Source organism: Thalassophryne amazonica, chromosome 16, assembly GCF_902500255.1.
Source record: "Thalassophryne amazonica chromosome 16, fThaAma1.1, whole genome shotgun sequence".
Lineage (NCBI taxonomy): Eukaryota > Metazoa > Chordata > Actinopteri > Batrachoidiformes > Batrachoididae > Thalassophryne > Thalassophryne amazonica.
Window position 1 is genome coordinate 86,533,475 of NC_047118.1, and position 23,891 is coordinate 86,557,365.

The 23,891-nt window shown below is 39.2% G+C and overlaps 1 protein-coding gene and 1 long non-coding RNA gene across 2 annotated transcripts in view; one reads left to right on the forward strand and one right to left on the reverse strand.

Moving 5' to 3' along the window:
• Positions 1 to 9,623, forward strand: part of LOC117527217 — a 129,280-nt gene extending 119,657 nt beyond the window's left edge. The window contains exon 4 of the long non-coding RNA XR_004565472.1: positions 9,563 to 9,623. This is a non-coding gene — a long non-coding RNA (uncharacterized LOC117527217). The remainder of the gene's footprint in view (positions 1 to 9,562) is intronic.
• The window catches only part of LOC117527214 (gastrula zinc finger protein XlCGF57.1-like), a 208,247-nt gene that overhangs the window by 152,224 nt on the left and 32,132 nt on the right, over positions 1 to 23,891 (reverse strand). Inside the window, exons 2-3 of the mRNA XM_034189430.1 lie at positions 9,557 to 9,669; positions 9,292 to 9,475 (exon numbers count right to left, since the gene is read on the reverse strand). Coding sequence (XP_034045321.1) covers positions 9,292 to 9,475; positions 9,557 to 9,667 — 295 coding nt within the window. The 5' untranslated portion in view covers positions 9,668 to 9,669. The remainder of the gene's footprint in view (positions 1 to 9,291; positions 9,476 to 9,556; positions 9,670 to 23,891) is intronic.

Consider the following 23,891-nt stretch of genomic DNA (forward strand, 5'->3'; position numbering starts at 1 on the left):
TCAATTCAACTCAATTTATTTATATATTGCTAAATCACAAAATACACAGTTGCCCCAAGGCAGCAATGTGTAATTTCTAAGAACTATGAAGGCAAAGATTTAAAGGTACCTTGACACATGAACGGCATGCCAGACAGTAAACTCGTTGTAAACTGTGTGAAACTGTGTGCAAGTGCGCCAAGAAAATTTTGAAATGTTCAAAATCTCTGGCACGCATTAATTATGTGAACTACACGTGAACATTATGCAAACAATTCAAAAATACTGTGTCTCACTGAGAGTCACTGCATCAGCAAGTGCATCACAGCGCAGCTCATCTGAACAATTATGACAAAATGTTAAAGTAGACCTGCACTGAAATAAATGCAGTCAGATCTTTGGACCAAAAAATGACATATTTACACATAAGATCCTTCTGAATGTAGTAAAGTAAATCTGCAAGCCCATATCTGTCATTCAACAGAGAAATCTTCATTTAAAAATGACATTTACAGCTAAAATTTAGCCCTCCACAAAACTGTCATCACATCCGGGACGCTGCCGAGACGTCAGAGAGAAAACTCTATCCCAGCATGCATTGTGCGCGCCAACTGTAATTTGTGGATTTACGTCAGTTTGCATCTGCACCTTTTTATTGTCTTATACGGAAGGATCTACTTTTTTTAAAACTTCATATTGTCTTGCGGCACGTTTGGTGAGTACACATTTCTTTTATTTGTGCTTGAAAATTATTTTGGGGGACTTTTTCATACGCCCGTTTGATTGAGTGGTATTGCATTGAAAATCTACTGTCTTTCGCCTCTGGTGTTACTGTCGCAGGGTACGGAGGCGGGACCCGCAAAGAATCCAAGTCATTAAAAAGGTATAAACCTCTCTCAGCGGCCACGGAGCTCTGCGGCTCCGATTACCGAGACGTGCGGCGCTGCTGAAAGTCTGTCCTTGCAGCAACAGGTGTCACCGGCTGCTCCGCATCAAAACAGCGAGTGTATTCTCTGGACTTGTGCCAAGTTGGCTGCACCTCCATTCAGTAGACAGGGACGTGGTGCCGGCTGCACAACAGACACGGGCGATGTGAGTGGCCCGCTTCGGCGGTTACCGAGCCTGCAGACTCAGTAAGCGCAGCGAAGGCAGAGAGCGAGGCGTCGGGGAAGAACGGCACCCACTGTCGATGTCGCTCACCGCTGATCTGAGCATGCAGAGCTGTATCTCACATTCATTGCTGCTTACTTTTGGATGCTGAAACCAGGATGTGTATAACAGTAACATTATTAACAGATAAAATCAATTTCAATGCGGGATCGGACTGAAGGCGTGAGCGCTCCGTCTTCTGCCGAACGTCACTGCAATGTCCCGGATGTACAAACAGTTTTCGCTGAGGGCCAAATTTTAGCTGCAAATTTGTCATTTTTAAACGAAGATGTCTCCGCTGAATTACAAATTTGGGCTTGCAGATTTACTTTACTGCATTCATAATGTTGTCATGCTTGACCTGTGTGTCACTTCTTTTGATGATATGACAAAATTAAAGCCATCAAAAGGAAGAACGTAATTTCATGGCGAAGGGTCAATATTCAGCACGCCGCCACATGGACACAATTACTTGTAGCTTCAGCGCAATCATCGCCTACGTTCATCAACTTGATCTGCACGTTTTACAAGTGGAATGAAGTTGATGTGACATCAGTACCTGATAAAATATAAATAAGACATTTCCTGTTACCACCGGGGGCACTATGACTTAGGTGGGAAATTACTATATGGCGATGTTCAGAGCGGAGCGCTCATTGTGTCCAGCAAGTCTGAAGGATCTACGATTAAGTATGTGGGCGTGACGCCGTGACAGCCACTTGAAACGAAATGGTGCGCTCCGAAACGCTCGCCAAAGTTTGACGAACCCTAGCAGCCACGCCTTGTGACCTACAGAAATTCTTTTAATAACTTTTGATCAGCATGGGGTCATGATGATGTGTACCAAATTTGAAGATGATTGGATGAAATCCCTAGGACAAGTTTGTTCAAATGTAAGTACTGGAAATTGCCCAAAATTGCAAAAATGACCTCAAAATTTAAATTTCAAATCAAAACGGCCGACTCCCTGTCAACATTTCACCACGATGTTAAGCGAGTTTTTTGTGTGTCCCAGCATGGTAAATATGTGTACCAAATTTTGTGAGGCTACGACAAAAAAAAACAAACAAAAAAAAAAACGCCAGTGGGGAGAGTCTTCTGAAAATTTGTAGGGCGTGCCATTTAACCATTTAGCTGTAAGCATGTGCGCGACCCCCAAAATATCGAATTTCGGATCCGGCCGAATGACTTTTCAAAGTCTGATGAGTTTTTGTGCATGGGAAAGGGGTGAAATTGGGTGGGAAAAGTGTACGGAATAATAATAATAAACAGTGCGATTATAATATGGTCCTTGTAGGATGATTTTGTCGTCACTCAGGTCCTAAATACACAATATAAATACCAGACATCAATACTGGTTTACTCAGTAAACCAGTATTGATCAGTATTTACTATGTATGAACAGTGCTACGGCTATTCCTCTTCTCCTCGTCCTCTGTCTTCCTGTTACTCCGCCTCCCCCTAATTGAGGAGTTGTAGTCTGATGGCCTGAGGGACAAAAGAGTTTTTCAGTCTGTTGGTCCTGCACTTGGGAAGGAGCAGTCTGTGGCTGTTTAGGCTCCTCTGGTTGTGGATGACGGTGTGCAGAGGCTGACTGGCATCATCCATAATGTCCAGACGTTTGCCCAGTGCTCTCGTCTCTGCCACCGTCAGAGAGTCCAGCTTCATGACAACCACGGAGCCAGACCACCTGATCAGTTTGTCCAGCCTGGATGTATTGCTCCCCTAGCACACATACAGATACTCATAAGTAGGGCTGTCACAATTATTACAATATTCGTCAATCGCAATTATTTTTCATATTCGCGATTACTTTTCATATTCGCGATTACCGTGAATTATTTATTTTATCCACAAAGCATAAAACGACTCAGAATCTGACGTCATTGTACTGCAGCCTCACTCTCGTCTTAAGGCGGGACAATAACATGGAGGCTGAAGAGCGATCCGTCCTGCCGTTTGGATAAGACGGCCGATTAAAACAGTGGCCGTCTTCTTCAAAAGCCGTCTAAAATGCGGAGCTGTCGGTGTGTGTGTGTGTGTGTGTGTGTGTGTGTGCGCGCGCGCAGAGTCAACAGGCTGCAGACTGGGAGAGAGGGGGTGCGTGAGAGAGATTCCTGAATGCAGGCGTGACATGTTACAGTCTGAGAACCATCAGTGCACAGCAAGCGTGGAGCAAAACCAAAACGTGAAGCTGCTTTTACTTGTCTCTGAACTTTCTCTAAAGGTGTGATTCTGCTGTTACCATCCTGTTCACACAATGTGCACGTTGTATGCTGAATTTATGAGATCATGAGATGAAATAAACGGTCAAATAGCTTTAAAAACATATTTAAAAAATGAGAATATATGAATGAACTGAGCCACAAAAAAAAAAAAACCCTGACATGAAGAAGCTGTGGTGATGTTCAGATGCACAGATCACAAAAAGCAGGTGAGAACTCTGAACTTTAACAGCTGTTACTTTCCAAAGGTATTTATTTGTTCAATATGGGCTTAATGCAGTGTTTAAGCACAAAACGTGACTGATGAGGAGAAACAATTTCAGAAATGCAACAGAAACAACCACAATTCAGAAAAAGTTGGGACTGTATGTAAAATGAAATAAAAATAAAAATGCTGCACCATTCCCAGTTTCTCCACTCACAGAAACCAAACGTTCTTCCAGAGTTGTGTAATTATACTACAATAGTAGAATATAAAGGGAAAAAAAAAGAAAAAAATAGACAATATATTCGTCAATCGCAATTATTTGTCTGACAATTAATCGTCTCCAGAAATTCCTAATCGTGACAGCCCTACTCATAAGAAGGAATGAAAACGCAACTGTTTTACCAAGCCATTACAATGTAAATATTAAAAAAAAAAAATACCTTTGAGACTATTTCAAATGTGTTCATGAAGTGCAAAAAACAGCTGCAGCAGTACACAAATTCCTCTGTGATTTCGGGAGTGAACAGGGGTGGTTTCATCTGCCAAGTTCTGAGAGCAAATAATTAATCCGCTAGGAAGGACTTATTTTATATAATGCAACGTCAATGCAGCGTCCAACGGCACAAAGAGCAGCATCCAGTGGGACAAAGCGGGTCACATTGGCACAACAAACTGTATGGCAGTGCAGGGGTTAAATGCTTGCAAGTGTCAAGGTGCCTTAACTTTAACATGAGCAAGCACCCTGGCAATGGTCGTGAGGAAAAACTCCCTGGAAGAGTTAAGTGTACAAACTAGGCTAGCACAGAGCAGTTTGCACATCTTGGCTCGCCCACCGCATTGTGGGATCTTGGTTACAACACAACAGCTCAAAATAGCAGAAAGCAATATGGATTATGATGATTTAGATCATTTAAACTGAAGTTGACGGCTTAAAGCCTTTTTGCATTTGTTGAAGACCGCCTGTGACCTCTAGGACTGTATCCGGCAGTAAATAATTTTCCATCTGAGACATATAACGAGGATCTGCCCCATCCTGTCCATGGCTGATGCTGAGACCCTGATTCATTCTTTTGTTTCTTCTAGACTAGATTATTGTAATGTTCTATTTTCAGGGTTACCACAGTCCAGCATCAGGGGTCTTCAGCTAGTTCAGAACGCTGCCGCCAGACTTCTGACACGTGGCAGAAGATCTGAACATATCACACCCATTTTGGCATCTTTGCACTGGCTCCCTGTCTCTGTGAGAGCAGATTTTAAGGTTTTGCTATTGACTTCTAAGGTTGTTCATGGACTGGCGCCATCTTATCTGGCTGATCTGGTGGAACTCTACGTGCCGGCCTGTGCTTTGCGGTCGCAGGATGCGGGACTTCTCTGTGTTCCCAGGGTGAAGAAGAAGTCAGCAGGTCAAAGAGCCTTTTGGTATCGTGCACCCACCCTGTGGAACAGTCTTCCTGTGACCGTGAGGCAGTCTGAGTCCGTGGACATTTTTAAGTCAAGACTCAAAACCTATTTTTATTCTCTTTCTTATGAATAGTTTTTATTTTTGTTTTATTCTTTCACTTCTGTTTTTATTTATGTATTTGATTTTTTTATTCATTTTTAATTATTTATTAGTTTTTCTGTCATGTTGACAGTTTAGTTTTTATTTTTAATATTTCTGAGTGGGATTGCATACTTTTTTAAACAATATAACCCCTAATTGTCTTGTTTGAACAAAAGCTAAACCTGGACTGATCTGATTGCCAAATCAGAATCAAATTTATTTCTCTTTTTCTTTATTTCTCACATACAAGTAATTTGATCTGCTGTCATTGGTGCATAAACAACAATAATAATAAAAAGAAAACAAAAAAATAGTTCTGCGAGAAGTGAAGGAGTAAATCTGCTCTTTTAAAGATGAAATCCTGGATGAAAAACTTTCTGAATCAGTTTTTCACACTTTGTTTCACTGAGGCTGTGTGGTGAAGATGATCGTTGATTAAAATTGCTTCGCTGCTTTTTAACAGCATGTAGCTTCTCTCCCTCTCTCCCTCCTCCTCCTCGCTCTGAATCCAAAAGTAATCCGAACAGTGTTATTAACTCCTCAGTAAGAAAAGAAGCCATTGGCTGTCCAAAAAGTCGCTAGAAGTAGCTAAATGATGTCATCATCTAATTTTATTATTGCATATTATATCATACTATACATATTATTTGCATAGTATGATGTCATAACAGATACTGCAGAAAAAAACGTGGGAAAGACCACTGAATATGTTACCAACCTTTTAATATTGTTTTGTAAATTCCATATTCATAAATGCAGAGTACTGAAAAGGAATTTACACAGACTTCCGGCTGAATGTGAACAATATATAAGCAGAATCTCCCAAATGTCACAAAACTGTCACACTCTATAAGGAACTTTTTAAAGAGAATTAATGTTAAAGAATCCCTTTACTTTTGTTACTGTACAATCTCTTATTTTCTATGTCTTTCTATTTATAATGATAATACTGTGAATGTTATTGTGGTCTTAACTGTTCATTTACTGTTTGTTAATGTATTTGCTGAAATAAAGCTTTGAAAAAAAACATTGTGGGAGAGGGGAAAAAAAGTGGGTAAAACCACCTTAACAATATTTAGAACTACAGTACAAATAAACTTGATTGTTGGTTTGTTTTTTTATTTTATCTATTTTGTCATTAAAATTGCTATCACTTAAAAAAAAAAAATAAATAAAAAAACTTCTCAAGGCCAGGCCTTCTCAAACCCTGAAGACTAATTAGTCACAGCGCAGCCAAGGAGGTAAGCAGGCTGAGCGAGTACGATTGAGGTTTAACATTCAATGTGGGAACAGCAGCGCATCACGCGCGAGTGATTGAATGCGGAGGATTGTAGATAATTGGGGGGGGGGGGGGGGGGGGCAGTGCTGCCGCTTGGTGACAACAGAAACTTTCACTTTTGAGTCACCAAACACCAGAAAAGTCTCCAGTGACACCAGGAAAAGTAGCTAGTCACTTAAGAAAATAAATTGGCAAGAGGGTTTGGAAAGTCACAAGACTTAGTGAGAAAGTTGCCAAGTTGGCAACAATGAATCTGAAGAAAACTAACTATGAAACCCTCAACAGTTTCTTCATGTTTCTACAGTTAAAAAACAAAAACAAAAAAAACAAAACAGTTTTAAATCCTTGAAACTTTAGTTTTAAAAGTTTGATTGTGTAAGGTCACCTATGCCCATTGATAATGTAACATAGAGCTGCATTGGGAAGTGTATCCAGCATAAAATGTGCCAAATGAACTTGTGGATCCATATCAGAACTAGAGCCCAACCGATATGGATTTTTTGAGGCCGATGCCGATAATGATATCTGGATGAAAAAAATGCAGATAACTGATAATTCGGCTGATTTGCCGATAAATCAGCCGATATTATTTTTTTTTTAATGAATAAAATGTTCTTTTTTGGACCCTTAACAAACAAGGCATGAGCTAAAAGCTGAAGCTTTGTCCTCATATTGATTAATTTTATGACAGAGAAGAATTTTCAAGTTCAAACAATGCAATTGGAGCAGTTAGGGGGTTATTCAAACAGGCCAACTAGTAAGATATCACTCCTGAAAATGATCTTTGCCATATCACGTGAGGTAAATCTGCCCTACGATTGGATTTTGGAAAACCATGTGACGGAGAACCAATTCCGATTGGACACTCACATTGCGCACGTCATCACACATCTTCTATGAGGAGTACCAAGATGGCCGACGTTGGATCAAAGGTCTGCGGAGTAAACTTTTCAGCAAAAAAAAAAAAAAAAAAGTATCTATTTCATATCATTAAAAAGATATTTACAATTTAGTAAAGCTTGGTCCCAGCCATCGTATACGACGGGGTCGGGCCCAGAGGGTTAATGGCGAACAGCAGTAATTTCCAGAACCCTTCCGGACGACGAGTGAATCTGAATGTTTCAACCTCTTAGCAGTAAACGAAAGTTTTTTTCATGCTAGAAATAAGGTCTATACAACATGGGCTTAATAAAAAGCGTGACTGACACAATGAAACACATTTGACACATTACTAAATAAACTGAGTTAATCAAACTGAGTTGAACTGAAACGGGAGAAATGTGGGGTGAATGTAATCACAAACTTATTACAAACAACATCCTTATAAACTTACTTGTATGCTTTTGCCAACCGATCAGTGCAGTGTGATGGCGAACTACGGGGACCACTGATGAACACTTTTAAGCAGGGGTGTAAGCAGCTCTCAGTTGAATGGAGTCAGAGCTCCATCTACTGGACAAACGGTGCAAGGACATTTTACATTGCCGACACAAACATTATTTCACTAACTGTTCTGTTTGAGAAATTATCAGCTTTCTATCGGCAAAATTTCGGCCAATAGTGAGTACTTTGAAAAGGGTTATATCGGCCGATAATATCGGGCTCTAATCACAACCATGATGCCCCCCCCCCCCCAAAAAAGAAAAGATCACACAACAGAACTGAAATTGAAATTTGAAAAGAGAGTGCAGTTGCAAAAAAAACAAACAACAAAAAAACAAAACGAAAGATAAAATACAAACTACTGTGTTACCCTACTGTGGGTTCTAGATCGGGTAGTGTTTATAAAATAGGTAGCTGACATTTTTCAAGGTTGGTAAATAAATTAAGTTTCTAAAAGAAGTTTGAATGACATGCTAGTCTAGAATGTTTTTAGAACCTTAGACCTCAACAATTTTTAGAGGAACTCAACCCTTTTGTTTCCTGTTCATTACATAATTTTTAATGTTAATTTACTGTCATAATGTACTTAGAAACTGTTTAAGTTCATGTTATTATATACACATTATTATAACTGTTATTATCATCAGTATTGTTATTAATAATATTTTATTATTACTTCAATTTTGTCATTTGATTTTTAAATGGACCACAATGGAAATAAGTGTTTTCACTGTTTTGTGTCATCCATGTATTTTTAATGTATTTACAATTATATACTTACATTGAATTTACTAAATGAAATCCCGCACAATTTTAATATATAGATGATTTATCGTTCCCTGCTGGAATGGTGTGAGTCCAGAATGCAATTACCAACATCTATTGTTCAGTGTTGTAGGCCAATATCCATAGTTTCTCCAAAAATATTAGTCCTATCAACGTCCCGTTTTGGTGGCATTCATCCTTAACCCAAAATACATAAAAATACCAAACAGCAAATGTTTGCAAAATTACATCAAAACTACTGCACGGATGTTGACAAAAGTTTCAACACAGACACTAGGCCATGGAAGACTCCATTAAATTTTGGAGGTGATCTGGATCCAGATTCTGTATCAAGTTTCACTTTATATAGGCTTTGAAAGATTACATCAAAACCACTTCACGGATTCGTACTAAATTTTCATCAAGGATACATATTAGGCGAACTTTTTGGAGGTGATCCATATCCTGGATCAAGATTTCACTTTATATAGGCTTTGAAGGATCATGTCAAAACTACTTAATGGATTCTTACCAAATTTGCACCACAGATAGATATCCAGGCATGGAAGGCTCCAATGAATTTGGGAGGAGATCTGGATCAGGATTGGTGGATGTCAGAAATCTCCGATTGCTCTTGTATTCATTATATTTGTAAGTTTTAAGTTTTCAAGCAAGCGAGTTTCCACTGTTCCAAACTTTCAAATTTAGACATTATAACTCCATGTGTCACTGTGAGTGTGAGAACAGAGAGAGCTCTTACCATCACCATGTGGTTGTAAATTTGAGCTGCTGGCTGGTTGTGATCCTCCACAGTCATCTTCATGAGCTTCTGTTTTTAGTGTTCTGTGTCTGTTCAAGTTCCTGGAGAGAAGCTCCACTTCTGCACTCTCATCTTCTTGGCTTTGATGAAGTTGTGATGACTGTGATTTTTCTTCATCTTCAATCTTCACACAGATAACAGTGAAAGGGAACTTAGTGATATCAGCCTCCTCCAGCCCATGAAGCGGCTTTCCCTCTTAACTTACCCAGAGTTCCTCTTTGATGTTTGTAGGCTCTGAGTTCTTTTGATCCAGACTCTGATTCCCTTCCTGCCACTCAGAGAGAATGTCTTCTTTATTCACTAACAGTTGCTGCATGGCTGTAGGAATTTAATTGAATAAAACAGTCAACAGTTGTGAATAAAAAATAAACGAGCATAGTGTGTGCATGTGTCCTAACTACAGCATGTTACTGTACTGAGAAATTCAAGTCAGGTCTGGGATCGTGTGTCAGTGTTAGACTGTGGGCCCTTGGCATGACATGTGGCTAGAAATCAATTTTCGTGAACAAACCAAGCAGACTAATTGAACTTGTGTTTTTTAGACTACTTCAACCAGTAGAATCCGAATCTGGTTGTTGTCACATTGTAATCTTGCACATTATGGAGCTATATGGCATTTGGGGTCAAAATCACCCATGTTTTAAATTAACCTCTAATTTGATAAAATTGTTAATACACTCTAAAAAAAAAAAATCATGAAAGAAGGTAGTAATTCCAGCTTAAAATAAACATGTAATTCTAGTATAAACATTTGCGTTTGCTGCATGTACTTAATTCAGCATGTCAAACCAACTCAAAAAAAAAAAAATCCTTATTTTTAAATGCAATTTAAACGCACAATGTTGAATCATCTCAACAAGTCACAATATTGAGCTGGCTCAACTAAAATATCTATCTTGTGAGCACTTGTGGTGGCCTCCATGGGTCTTACTGAAATGACTGTCATTCAGTGCATCTTATTCATGACCAATATTGCAGAATTACACATCAGGGCCAGCCCGTACGCACAAAGCAGCCTAAGGCTAAAAATAGCTCCTAGTGATGTTATTCTAAGTCTTAGAATTTCTCGAATTCTTAAGGGCCTTTCACACCGGACAAATTGGAAGCATAAGAGGTGTCACGAATTGGTCTAAAAAGCATTATCTTCAATGAGACGTGTTGCTTTTTAGAGGCGTCAGAAGCGTCGCATCAAAAGCCGAGCTGAACCGACGCTTCTGATGGGAGCACACATTGCCACTTGTCGACAGGCTGACGCGGTCAAAGTTCAACCCAATCCAAATTTCGCCGCTCTGAACTGTGATGTAGCCTCGCGCTGTCAAATGGGAATGAGGCGAAGGGCCAAAACACAGAAGACTCGTGGCAGAAACGACTGATCTGTACAAAACAGAAATGTGTTAAAGGACTGCTCATTTATAGAGCAGTTTTCTGAAGAAAAATCCTTGCAAATTTTTTTTTTTACCTCAAAATTTCTAGTTACTGTAAAAAAGTTTAGAACACTTGTAATTAAAATAGCAAAAAAATAATAATAAATAAATAAAAATAAATGGTTCTTCAGAAACCTTTATTCATCTGTAAATTAAAACCACCTGTTATTTCAGATTAGATCATTTCTTGTTTAACATAAGGAACCTTGGACATTTATTTTTAAACAAATACAATAGCATGAAAATTTGTACATTTTTTAAAGTCTGGTAGATTACTCATGTCTCATTTCAACCAGAAAAACACACTGTAAATAAATACAAATGTTTATTATGAATGCACCAGGAGATAATTTAACATTGACTGCAGTGTGATTGTAAAGTACGATTTCTGTGACATAAACCTCATGATGAAATATTTTTTGAGTCACTTGAACTTGTAATTACGTCAAAATATGTGATTGCCTTCAGGCATTGACATACGCTTTTTCATGTACTTGTCCATAAGACAAGTAACCCTGGCGGTTTACTTGTCCTATAGGAAAAGTTGGTTGCCCGGACAAGCGTGCGCCACATACGCCAATGGCGCGTGTCATCTAGGGGTGTCTGGGGGCATGCGACTGTGGAAGTACTGAAATTACACTTTTCATTAATTGCTTCTCACCTGTGTGGGTGGTAAAACTGAATTTCCAAAAAATAAATTTTATTACATATTGCATGCATAGCCTCTAGCCTTTTAATCTGTTAACCAAGACATAGCTCATAATGTTTCTCTCCTGCGATTGTTCATAATTGGGGAAAAAATTAAAATAATTGGTAAATGCCAATCTGCATCTGCTTCTCTCCTGTGTTTTCTGAATTCATCACTGTTCAATGCATGCTCATTTGCCAGCATGTTTTTTGATAAAGCAAATCAAATTCTTTTATTTCAACATTTAAAAATGACTTACTGGTCCGCAATTGAAGGAAAATCCTGACAGACATGGCAGTACACTGTGTTGTCCTCTTCCTTGTACCCCAGTCACGGATAATCCTGTGTCCAGCTCCTCACAAACTTCCTCTCTTCCTTTATCTTCATACCTCTTCTTTGAAGCTTCTACACTTGCAGGGGTTGATGCTTTGTGTTTGACTGGTTTTAGATGCAATTAAAGCAAGAATAATAGACAAAAAAATTTACACTTATGTTGTAATATCAAAGTTATTTTTTGAATTTTTCTGTCTATGTTAAGAAAATAAATGACATTGAAAAGTTTAAAAACACTAATATTTGATGGACATAACATTTGCTCTCTTCTTTAAAAATGACACACTGTACCTTTAATCCAGTAAGAGTCCAGGCAGAGTTTTTCTGTCATGTTGACAGTTTACCTTTTTTTTCAACATTTTTGAGTGGAATTGCATACTTATTGGGAAAAAAAAACCAATATCAACCCTAATTGTCTTGTTTGAAGAAGAGCTGAATCTGGACTGATTTGTCAAATCAGAATCAAATTTATTGGCAAGTAAGTTAATAGATACAAGTAATTTGATCTGGTGTCATTGGTGCATAAACAACAATAATAAAAAGAAAAAAATAATTCTCCCCCCCCCCCCAGGCTGCCTAGGATGATGCCTGAACCCCGGCTTCTCCGTGCGGGTCGGCCCACTGTTGTGGTTCGATCGATATCCCACCAAGCCGTCAGTCCTCCCTCGGTCGGCGTCACTCCGAGAAGTAGCTGAAAAAAGCTTCGCCCAGCAGGGTGATGAGAGCATTGTTCTACTGCTGTTTTTTAAAAGCTTTTTTGTGGTTCAGGTAACGCAAATTCAAGATGGCGATTGGCTGTTTCCACAACCTGAAAAAAGTTGAGCAGAATGTGCCATAGCAATGTCCGCCCCCCTTGCCGCTTCCGAAGCGAAGCGTCTGACGTCACAGCGCATTGGGAAGCATTGCCTGACGCATATTATATTATTAACAGTATTATTGATTTTATTTATTCTTATTTGTGTTCCGTCATTTGACTTTTAAATGGACAACAGAAATAAGTGTTTTCACTGTCTTGTGTCATTCCAATTTTTCAATTTATTTTCATTTATATACGTATTACCAAATCACAACCGAGCTGCCTCAAGGCGCTTCACACAAGTAAAGTCTGGGTCCCACCAAATAATGAAGGATGAATAATGAGCCGCAGCATGTTTTCTTTGTTTTCTTCTTCCATGGTTTCTTCAACTATCGTGGGAGTTTCATGGCTCAGAGTGGCTCTTAATTTTTTTGTAGCGGATTAATCATTTTCTGCCAAACATTGGATGCTGAAAACACCTCTAATCACTTCTGGAATCACAGAGGACTGTTTCATCTGGACGCTTTTTTCCCCTCTCTTTCCTGCTCCATGTGGAATAGCTTACAGTAACTATTTTTATTGTTTTTTATAGCTTGATAAAACAGTTCCTCGCTGTATGTCTATGGTTGATTTAATATTTTCTTAATGGATCACATGAGCTCCGCTGTGTGTGTGCACTGATGCAATGACTCATCACCCTCCAAAGGCGCATTTAGGCAGAATGCCAAGTCACAAAAGAGTGATTTTTCAGTCAATATTGGTGCAGGGGTGGTGGCCAAGTGGTTAATGCGCTTGGTTTCAGTGCAGAAGGTTCCGGGTTCAAATCCCACCCATGCCACATTTCTCCATGTAATGTGGAGTTGCATCAGGAAGGGCATCCGGTGTAAAACCTGTGCCAGTTCAACATGCAAGACCCACCTTGGATTTGCTGTGGCAACCCCAAAGGGACTTACTTACATTGGACAAACACAAAGTTAAAATTTGGATGAAACGGATGTGTGTTTAAAGCCGGTGAAGAAATAACTCCAGTGAAGTCGCTAAAAGCAGAGCGAAGCTGTGCAGCAACACAGAAAGAGAAGCGCGCAAAAGACCAATTTTGAAGTCATAACACAAAGTGATACATCCTGGCCAGCCACGTGGCTTCCGACGTGCCGGAGTGGTCCATGTCATATGGTAAGGTTCTGTACTCTTGTCTTGGCCCAACACACCAGCCACAGTAGTGACCAGATATTTAGCTGTGATCTGGGTCTCTGCGGTTGGTTGGTTGCGTTTTTGTGGCCGTCACCACAATTCGGTTTTTGGGTGCTCTTAAGGGGATTAACACTCTGGTGTCTTAGATTAGGGTATGGATGCTCACTAATTAGCAGTGATGCCGGTAACGCGTTACTAAAAAAAAGTGGTCAGATTAGAGTAACGAGTAATCTAACGCGTTAATCTTTCCAAATCAGTAATCAGATTAAAGTTACTTCTCCATGTCACTGTGCGTTACTATTATTTTTCATTGTGGGTCGATAGGATAGCAGCATTAAACTTGGTCTGTGGGCAGGAGGTCGGGGTTCGACTGAACTGCCCACTTTAAGCGAGCTGTGAGCTTTTCATCCGCGTTTTTCTGCAGCAGCTACGACTCGTCCTCACCTCTTACAACACACCTGCACTGAGCTTTACAAAGGCATTTTTATACTTTTTTTCCTCCTTTATTTAGAGCTGAGCTGAGCTGCTCCATATCTGCACGTTAAAACAGCTGATCCTCCGCGACGCGTCAACAACTAACACTATTTTCCACTCAAATGCACCTAAACTCTCTTTCTGAGGACCACATGATGTGAAAACACAATAAAACTTTCTTACCTGTAAATGTGGTCACGTTTTCTGCATAAATAAATATTATCCATTCTTTGTGCTCAAACGCCAAAGTAGGGGCGAATCCAGATGGAATGGGGGCGTGGGGCAAGGATGTGCCCCCTCACAACACCCCTAGATTAAAGGTCCAGTTTTGAAGCCTTTTTTTACTACAACTACTAATACTACTTAAAATAATATTAATTTCGACAAGTAAAATATTTAGAGAGAATTTAAATGTTAGAAAAATGCTAGAATGAATTTAATAGTTACATTTATAAACAATGTAGGTTCGAAATTGCAAGTTTTACTGTTACAGTGCTGTCAACAGTTAAATATGAGGTCAAGAAAGAGGTCTTTATTTTACTTTTTATAAAACAAGTATTTATTTTCATTGAAGTCAAGAAAGGGTAACTATAAAATAACTTTTGGCAAAACAGGTATCATTGTCATGTTGAGGTGGCAGAGGGTTGTTGTCAGCAGCTGGGAAAAGTAACTAAAAAAAGTAACTAGTAATCTAACTTAGTTACTTTTACAATTGAGTAATCAGTAAAGTAACTAAGTTACTTTTTCAAGGAGTAATCAGTAATCAGTAATTGGATTACTTTTTCAAAGTAACTGTGGCAACACTGCTAATTAGACAACAGACTGTTGCTGTCACTGTTCATGTGTGGTTGTTTGTCCTAGTATGTTGTATGGTTGGGGCCCCATCTCCTCGGTGTCTCACGTCACAGTTATTGTCTTCACCACTTTTGTTTTGTTCTTGTCTGTCTTTGTGTTGTTTTGGTGGTCGGCCCTTCCTGATAGAAGTTGTCGGTTGAGTAGGATGTTGTTGGCTGATCGGGAAGGGCGGATGGGGGTCACACACACACACCACATACCTTCTGTCTTGCAAGAATAAATTGCATATATGTGTATTAATGTTCATAAATGGTCCTGCCAGTATGGCATTTACCATTACTATATATGCAGATAGGGGCGAAAAAAGAGAAAAAAAGTTGTATCACAGTGACTTGTAAGCTGAGGAAGAAATACAAATAAAATATATATATATATATATATATATATATATATATATATATATATATATATATATGAGGTCTGTCGGTTTCAGCATTTTATCCGGATATTCCACTGTTAAAGGAGATTTTTTTTAATGAAAGACGTGCGGACGGATTGCAGCGTCGGCTCGCAGCCGCTGCGACGCTCTGCCACAGGAAAAACACCTCTGTTGGAAGCCTTAAGGACAAGTTGGAACATGTCCAGCTGTTAAACAATTTCTCATATACTCACTCCACTGAAAGCCATCAAAAGCCACCTGGATTTTACAAATGGTTATCAACACGGAGGTGTTTTTCCTGTGGTGGAGCGTCGCGGCGGCTGCGAGCCGACGCTGCAATCCGGCCGCATGTCTTTCATTAAAAAAAATCTCCTTTAACAGTGGAATATCCGGATAAAATGCTGAAACCAACTTCTTCTGAAACTTCTCTGTTCTCTCACGACGTCCTGGATCAATAGAGCCTGAAATGTGGAGGTTTTCAGCTTGAAAAAGGCTGACGATGGTGCCTGGGAGCGCTGCGCGACGTCCCGCTCCGTAGGAAGTCCTTAAAGCGACAGTATCACCTCAAAATCTCTCATCAGCCGTTAAAATTTTCACCGAAAACCAGCTGAATTTTTCGAACCGTGTCCACTTCGATGTGCCTCACAGGTTTTGAAAAAGTTTTGATCAAACAAAGCGCCAGTCTCTCAGCAACTTCTCAGACAAAGGAATTCCGACGAGGGGCTGGACGACTCCTCCCACAAGGAGTGCTCACAGGCGAATGACGTCACCGACAGGCGTGGAAAAACTCACGCATGCGCACGAGGGTTCAAGCATGTCTGACATAAAAACATATGATTGAAATCCATATAGTTTTTGAAAAAAATAAAAAGGACCTATACTTTGACAGACCTCGTATATATATATATATATATATATATATATATATATATATATATACACATACACACAGTGAGGGAAAATAAGCTACCATCAACATTAACGCTTGTCCGATTGTCAGGGACAAAGTGTAAAATGTGATCGGACAAGAAATAGCTCTAAATCATTGTCAGACCAGACAAGTTGTTTTCTTATTTACATCACATCTTGTCCCGCACCTCGCGAGAAAGCGTCTTCAGTTTTTCCCGCCACTCTCCATGCAGCGGACAATCGGAAAACATGATATCACAGGTTCTCCCCAGACAATGGAACAACGGTGCCGCACCATCAGTGTTTTGACAGCGCCGTCACAGTCTGCCCTGCTGTCAGGTAGTTTTTTTTTTGTGCTGAACTGCCCGCTCGCTCCTCCCCCGCGGGCAGAGAGCCAAGCAGCGCTGTAGCTCAGAGAAAAACTCTGTCAAAGTCTTCAGATAAAACGAGCTCCTTCTGCTTGCACAGCTCCAGAAATTCATTTATAGGCTTTATTTTACAGTTGAAAACCTTCATGTTTCCAAAGTTTACTCAAATACGGTGTGAGTGAAGTCTCTCATACACACACACACACACACACACACACACACACACACACACACACACACACACACACACACACACACACACAGACAGGCAGAGTGTTAGCAGATGCTACAGCTGTTAAAAAAAGCAGCAAAACGATTATAATAAATGATCATCTTCACCACACAGCCTCAGTGAAACAGTAAAGTGTGAAAAACTGATTCAGAAAGGTTTTTTCATCCAGGATTCATCTATAAAATAGCAGATTTACTCCTTTACTTCTTCCAGAATTTTTTTTTTTCATTTTCTTTTTATTATTGTTGTTTATGCACCAATGACACCAAATCAAATTACTTGTATGTGAGAACTTACTTGGCAATAAATTTGATTCTGATTTGACAATCAAATCAGTCCAGATTCAGCTCTTGTTCAAACAAGACAATTAGGGGTTATATTGGGTTTTTTTTTCCAATAAGTATGCAATTCCACTCAAAAATGTTGAAAAAAAAGGTAAACTGTCAACATGACAGAAAAACTCTGCCTGGACTCTTACTGGATTAAAGGTACAGTGTGTCTTTTTTTAAAGAAGAGAGCAAATGTTATGTCCATCAAATATTAATGTGTTTTTAAACTTTTCAATGTCATTTATTTTCTTAACAGACAGAAAAATACAAAAAAGAACTTTGATATTACAACATAAGTGTAATTTTTTTTGTCTATTATTCTTGCTTTAAATGCATCTAAAACCAGTCAAAATGACTCAACACGCTGCCTCAGGTGATAACTGCCAACAGCACCGCTATATTAAAAATTTCTGGGGAGCCTGCATCATGTGTGCACGAGACCACTGTATGGAGTGTGCGTTCGTAGCATCTTCTTGCAAGATGCTGTGGCGGGAAACATTAGATAACGAACATCACATCGATTAACACGCCTTTTGAAGAATATATTGAACAGAATGTCTTTTCTAAAACCTCCAAAACTGGGCCAGATACCAGGGAAAACACCAGTCAAACACAAAGCATCAACCCCTGCAAATGTAGAAGCTTCAAAGAAGAGGTATGAAGAGAGAGAAAGAGAGAGGAAGTTTGTGAGGAGCTGGACACAGGATTATCCGTGGAAGAGGACAACACAATATACTGCCATGTCTGTCAGGATTTTCCTTCAGTTGCAGACCAGTAAGACATTTTTAAATGCTGAAATAAAAGAATTTGATTTGCTTTATCAAAAAACATACTGGCAAACAGTGATGAATTCAGAAAACACCCAGGAGAGAAGCAGATGCATATTGGCATTTACCAATTATTCAATTTTACCACCCACACAGGAGAGAAGCAATTTATGAAAAAGTGTAATTTCAGTACTTCCACAGTAGCATGCCCCCAGACACCCCTAGGTGACATGCGCCTTTGGCATATGTATCGCGTGCCTTCGGCACGCCTCACGCTCACTTGTCCGGACAACCAGCTTTTCCTATAGGACAAGTAAACCGCCAGGGTTTGTAAATTTGAATTTTTACTGAAAATTTAGCTGTACATCCCTCAATCTCTGAAATAGTCTCATTTTGTTCTGAGCCCATCCAGCTTTCTAAAAAAAAAAAAAAAAAAAAAAAAATCTAAAATGTGTTTGAAAATCTAGAAAAAAATATTTTTTTATTCATTTCTATCGCCTGTGCAAAGGTGGCAGATGGGTTGTGATATTTGGGCATTTGGGGTGAGAAAATTGAACATTTCTATATACAATTCCAATGAAGTTGGAACATTGTGTAAAATGTCAATAAAAACAGAATACGATTTGCAAATCCTCTTCAACCTATATTCAATTGAATACACCACAAAGACAAGATATTTAATGTTCAAACTGATAAACTATTGTTTTTGTGCAAATATTTGCTCATTTTGAAATGGATGCCTACAAGAAGTTTCAATTGAATTTAGGTTCAAGTGGATTTGCAAATCATTGTATTCTGTTGTTATTTACATTTTACACAATGCCCCAACTTCACTGGAATTGGGGTTGTAGTTACGAGTATTTTGCTGTTTCCTGACGGCTCACCACCAAACCAGACAAACTTCACAAGTATTTTACCTGAATGGAAGCCTGTTGGAACAACGATGAGGAAATGTAAACTGTTATTATTAACAAAATGCTGCTTGTTGTCTGAAATTTCACACAGATCCCTGAGTGTGATGAAGCTAAGAGAACCGCTTCAGATCACAGCCCATCTGCCTGTACTCAACTCAACTCAAGCTTTATTGTCATATGCATAGTAAAGAAATACGTTTCCCTGCACAATGAAATTCTTACTTTGCCACCCAACACTGAATGCGAAAAAGAACGAAAAGCAATATCAATAAAATAAATCTAAGTATAAATCTTGGGATAAGGATATGGATATGTGCATGAAAAATAAGTGAGCAATGTACATAAATGTGCGGTGCACTACATTCGCTAATTATAAACCTGTGCAAAGTACTCTGTGCAGTGGAATAAAATGATCATAATCAGAAATCTCCTTATATCAATAATGCTCATTCTTTAATAGGGTTGCATATCAAGAACTGGTTCTTTGAGTATCTGGTTGGAATTAATAACTTCAAAATGAATCGCCGCTTTAAATAAAATTACACCTCTTTAAAACGTTGTAATACAGACAAGAAACTAGAATCGACTAAAACGTTTTTCCCCCTCCCAAAATGAGATGTCCTGCATTCTTTATGAATAACATCCTGACGTGCAGCGCAGTCAGCTGTAGGAGCTCAGCTCAGAGGTATGGAAAGACATTCATGCCAATAATGTCTGAAAGGAAATGCTTTTGACAAAAACTACAGATTTAGTTTATTTCTATTTATGTCCACAGATCAAGGATCCACCATTGTAGAGTTTATTATGTCCAGAGTTTAAGGATCCAGTAACCAATTTCATATTTATTTACTTTAAGACTCAATGAAATGTTGTTCAATTTCAATTTAATCAGCTTATAAAGCGCCAAATCACAACAAACGTTGTCTCAAGGCGCCTCACACAGAACAGTTCAACATAAAAAATTAAATATATAAATAAAAATTTAAAAATTCAAATGCATAATTATAAACAGAAGTAAAAGAATAAAACAGATAAAAAGAAACTATTCATAAGAAAGAGAATAAAAATAGGCTTTAAGTCTTGGCTTAAAAATGTCCACGGACTCCGACTGCCTCACAGTCGCAGGAAGACCGTTCCACAGAGCGGGTGCATGATAGGAAAAAGCTCTTTGACCTGCTTACATAGAAAACCTGTAAAGCCTACTTTTAGTACACAAAAAATTCACAAGAGGTATCGATAAGGAATCGGATCGATAATGGCAAGGGCAGTCACAATTATTACAATATTCGCCAATCGCGATTATTTTTATATTCGCGATTATTTTTCATATTCGCGATTACCATAAATTATTTATTTTATCCACAAAGCATAAAACGACTCAGAATCTGAGGTCATTGTGCTGCAGCCTCGATCACTCTGTTTCGCTCTCGTCTTAAGGCAGGACAATAACATGGAGGCTGAGGAGCGATCCGTCCTGCCATCTGGATAAGACGGCCGATTAAAACAGTGGCCATCTTCTTCAAAAGCCGTGTAAAATGCGGAGTTTACCAAAGGAGCTGTCGGAGTGTGTGCGCGCAGAGTCAACAGACTGCGAGAGAGGGGGTGGGGGAGGGATATTCCTGAATGGAGGCACGACACGTTACAGTCTGAGAACCATCAGTGCACAGCGAGCGCGGAGCAGAGAAAGGATTGTAACCCGAGTGAACATGTTAAAAAAAAAACCAAAACCAAAACGTGGAGCTGCTTTTACTTCTCTCTGAACTTTCTCTCCCATTGTGATTGTCCCGTTACCATCCTGTTCACACCATGTGCGCGTCGTATACTGAATTTATGAGATCATGAGATGAAATAAACGGTCGAATATCTTTAAAAACATATTTAAAATTAGAATATATGAATGAACTGAGAAAAAAAAAAAAAAACCTGACGTGGAGAAGCTGCGGTGATGTTCAGACGCACAAATCACAAAAAGCAGGTGAGAACTCTCTCTCAGCTGTTATTTTCCAAAGGTATTTATTTGTTCAATCTTGAGCTTAATGTAGTGTTTAAGCACAAAACGTGACTGATGAGGAGAAATAATTTCAGAAATGCAACAGAAACAACCACAAATCAGAAAAAGTTGGGATTGTATGTAAAATGAAGATAAAAATAAAAATGTTGCACTATTCCCAGTTTCTCCACTCACAGAAGCCGAACATTCTTCCAGAGTTGTGTAATTATACTATGATAGTAGAATATAAAGAAGGGAAAAAAGAAAAAAAAATTGACAATATATTCGTCAATTGCAATTATTTGTCTGACAATCGTCTCCAAATCAAAATCAAATCAATTTTATTTATATAGCGCCAAATCACAACAAACAGTTGCCCCAAGGCGCTTTATATTGCAAGGCAAAGCCATACAATAATTACGGAAAAACCCCAATGTTCAAAACGAACCCCTATGAGCAAGCACTTGGCGACAGTGGGAAGGAAAAACTCCCTTTTAACAGGAAGAAACCTCCAGCAGAACCAGGCTCAGGGAGGGGCAGTCTTCTGCTGGGACTGGTTGGGGCTGAGGGGAGAGAATCAGGAAAAAGACATGCTGTGGAGGGGAGCAGAGATCAATCACAAATGATTAAATGCAGAGTGGTGCATACAGAGCAAAAAGAGAAAGAAACACTCAGTGCATCATGGGAACCCCCCAGCAGTCTAAGTCTATAGCAGCATAACTAAGGGATGGTTCAGGGTCACCTGATCCAGCCCTAACTATAAGCTTTAGCAAAAAGGAAAGTTTTAAGCCTAATCTTAAAAGTAGAGAGGGTGTCTGTCTCCCTGATCCGAATTGGGAGCTGGTTCCACAGGAGAGGAGCCTGAAAGCTGAAGGCTCTGCCTCCCATTCTACTCTTACAAACCCTAGGAACTACAAGTAAGCCTGCAGTCAGAGCGAAGCGCTCTATTGGGGTGATATGGTACTATGAGGTCCCTAAGATAAGATGGGACCTGATTATTCAAAACATAAGTAAGAAGAAGAATTTTAAATTCTATTCTAGAATTAACAGGAAGCCAATGAAGAGAGGCCAGTATGGGTGAGATATGCTCTCTCCTTCTAGTCCCCGTTAGTACTCTAGCTGCAGCATTTTGAATTAACTGAAGGCTTTTCAGGGAACTTTTAGGACAACCTGATAATAATGAATTACAATAGTCCAGCCTAGAGGAAATAAATGCATGAATTAGTTTTTCAGCATCACTCTGAGACAAGACCTTTCTAATTTTAGCGATATTGCACAAATGCAAAAAAGCAGTCCTACATATTTGTTTAATATGCGCATTGAATGACATATCCTGATCAAAAATGACTCCAAGATTTCTCACAGTATTACTAGAGGTCAGGGTAATGCCATCCAGAGTAAGTCTCCAGAAATTCCTAATCGTGACAGCCTTAATAATGGCATCGATAGATAAAATCTTATCGATACCAATCCCTATTCTTTAAAGTGGGAGCTCTCAAAACAACAGTTTAACAGTCTGATAGCCACAGGTAGGGATGGGTATTGATAAGATTTTATCGATAGATGCCATTATCGATTTTGCTTATCGATCTGATTCCTTATTGATTTCCTTATCGATACCTCATGTGAATTTTCTGTCTACTATAAGTAGGCTTTACAGGTTTTCTATGTCAACAACATTTTATTAATTCTTAAAATAAACAAATATGGAATTGGTCACTGGATCCTTGATCTCTGGACAGAAATAAAAATAAATAAAATCTGTAGTTTTTGTCAAAAGCATTTCCTTTCAGACATTTTGGCATGAATGTCTCTCCATACCTCTGAGCTGAGCTCAGCCGGCTGCTACACATCAGCGCAGGAGGTGTCAGTTGATTTAAACAGTGTTTCGTTTTGAATTTATTAATTCCGACTGGACTCCATTATTCTAACTTGACTCGGCAGAGAGCCGCACAGTGTTTGGAGCTGTGTGAACAGAACGAAGGATGATTCTCGTTTCTTTCTCGCAACAAGACAGGAGTCCCAGTTAGTGACTTTAATCTGCACCAAAGTGACTCACAGGGATGAAAGTGGTGAAAAAAAAAAAAAAAAAGCTGTAACCCAAAATTACTCCCCAACACCACCCATACAAAAATGTTTGATTTCTAGAAGCACGGAAATGCAATCTGGAGCTATTCCAGACAATAAACTGCAGTGAGTGCAGCATCCACTTTGGTGAGAAAAAAAAACAACCCAACTTTCCTTATCCAAATTCATTCCAGTAGTATTCTGCTCTTACTAGGATGCAGCACTTTTCTAGCTTGGCATATAGTTCTGGAGGAAATCACTGAAGAAATTAACAAACTGAAAATATGGTTTGACCAAAACAAATTGACATTAAACCTAAATAAAACTTCATTGTTGTTGTTGCTATTAGTATTATTATATTATTATTAATATATAAACCAAAATAAATAAAATAAAATTACAATTTGTAATACATTTGACTCTTTTATGACACAAACGCCCAAACCCAAACCCTGTGGTTTGGGAAGCACAGAATCTCGTCTCTGCTGTTTGCGGACGATGTGGTTCTGTTGGCTTTGTCAAATCAGGACCTTCAGCGTGCACTGGAGCGGTTTGCAGCCGAGTGTGAAGCGTCCGGGATGAAAATCAGAACCTCCAAATCCAAGGCCATGGTTCTCGACCGGAAAAAGGTGCTTTGCCCTCTTCAGGTCGGTGGAGTGTCCTTGCGTCAAGTGGAGGAGTTTAAGTATCTCGGGGTCTTGTTCACGAGTGAGGGATGGATGGAGCGTGAGATCGATAGACGGATCGCTGCAGCATCTGCAGTGATGCGGTCGCTGTATCGGACCGTCATGGTGAAGAGAGAGCTGAGTAGGGGGGCAAAGCTC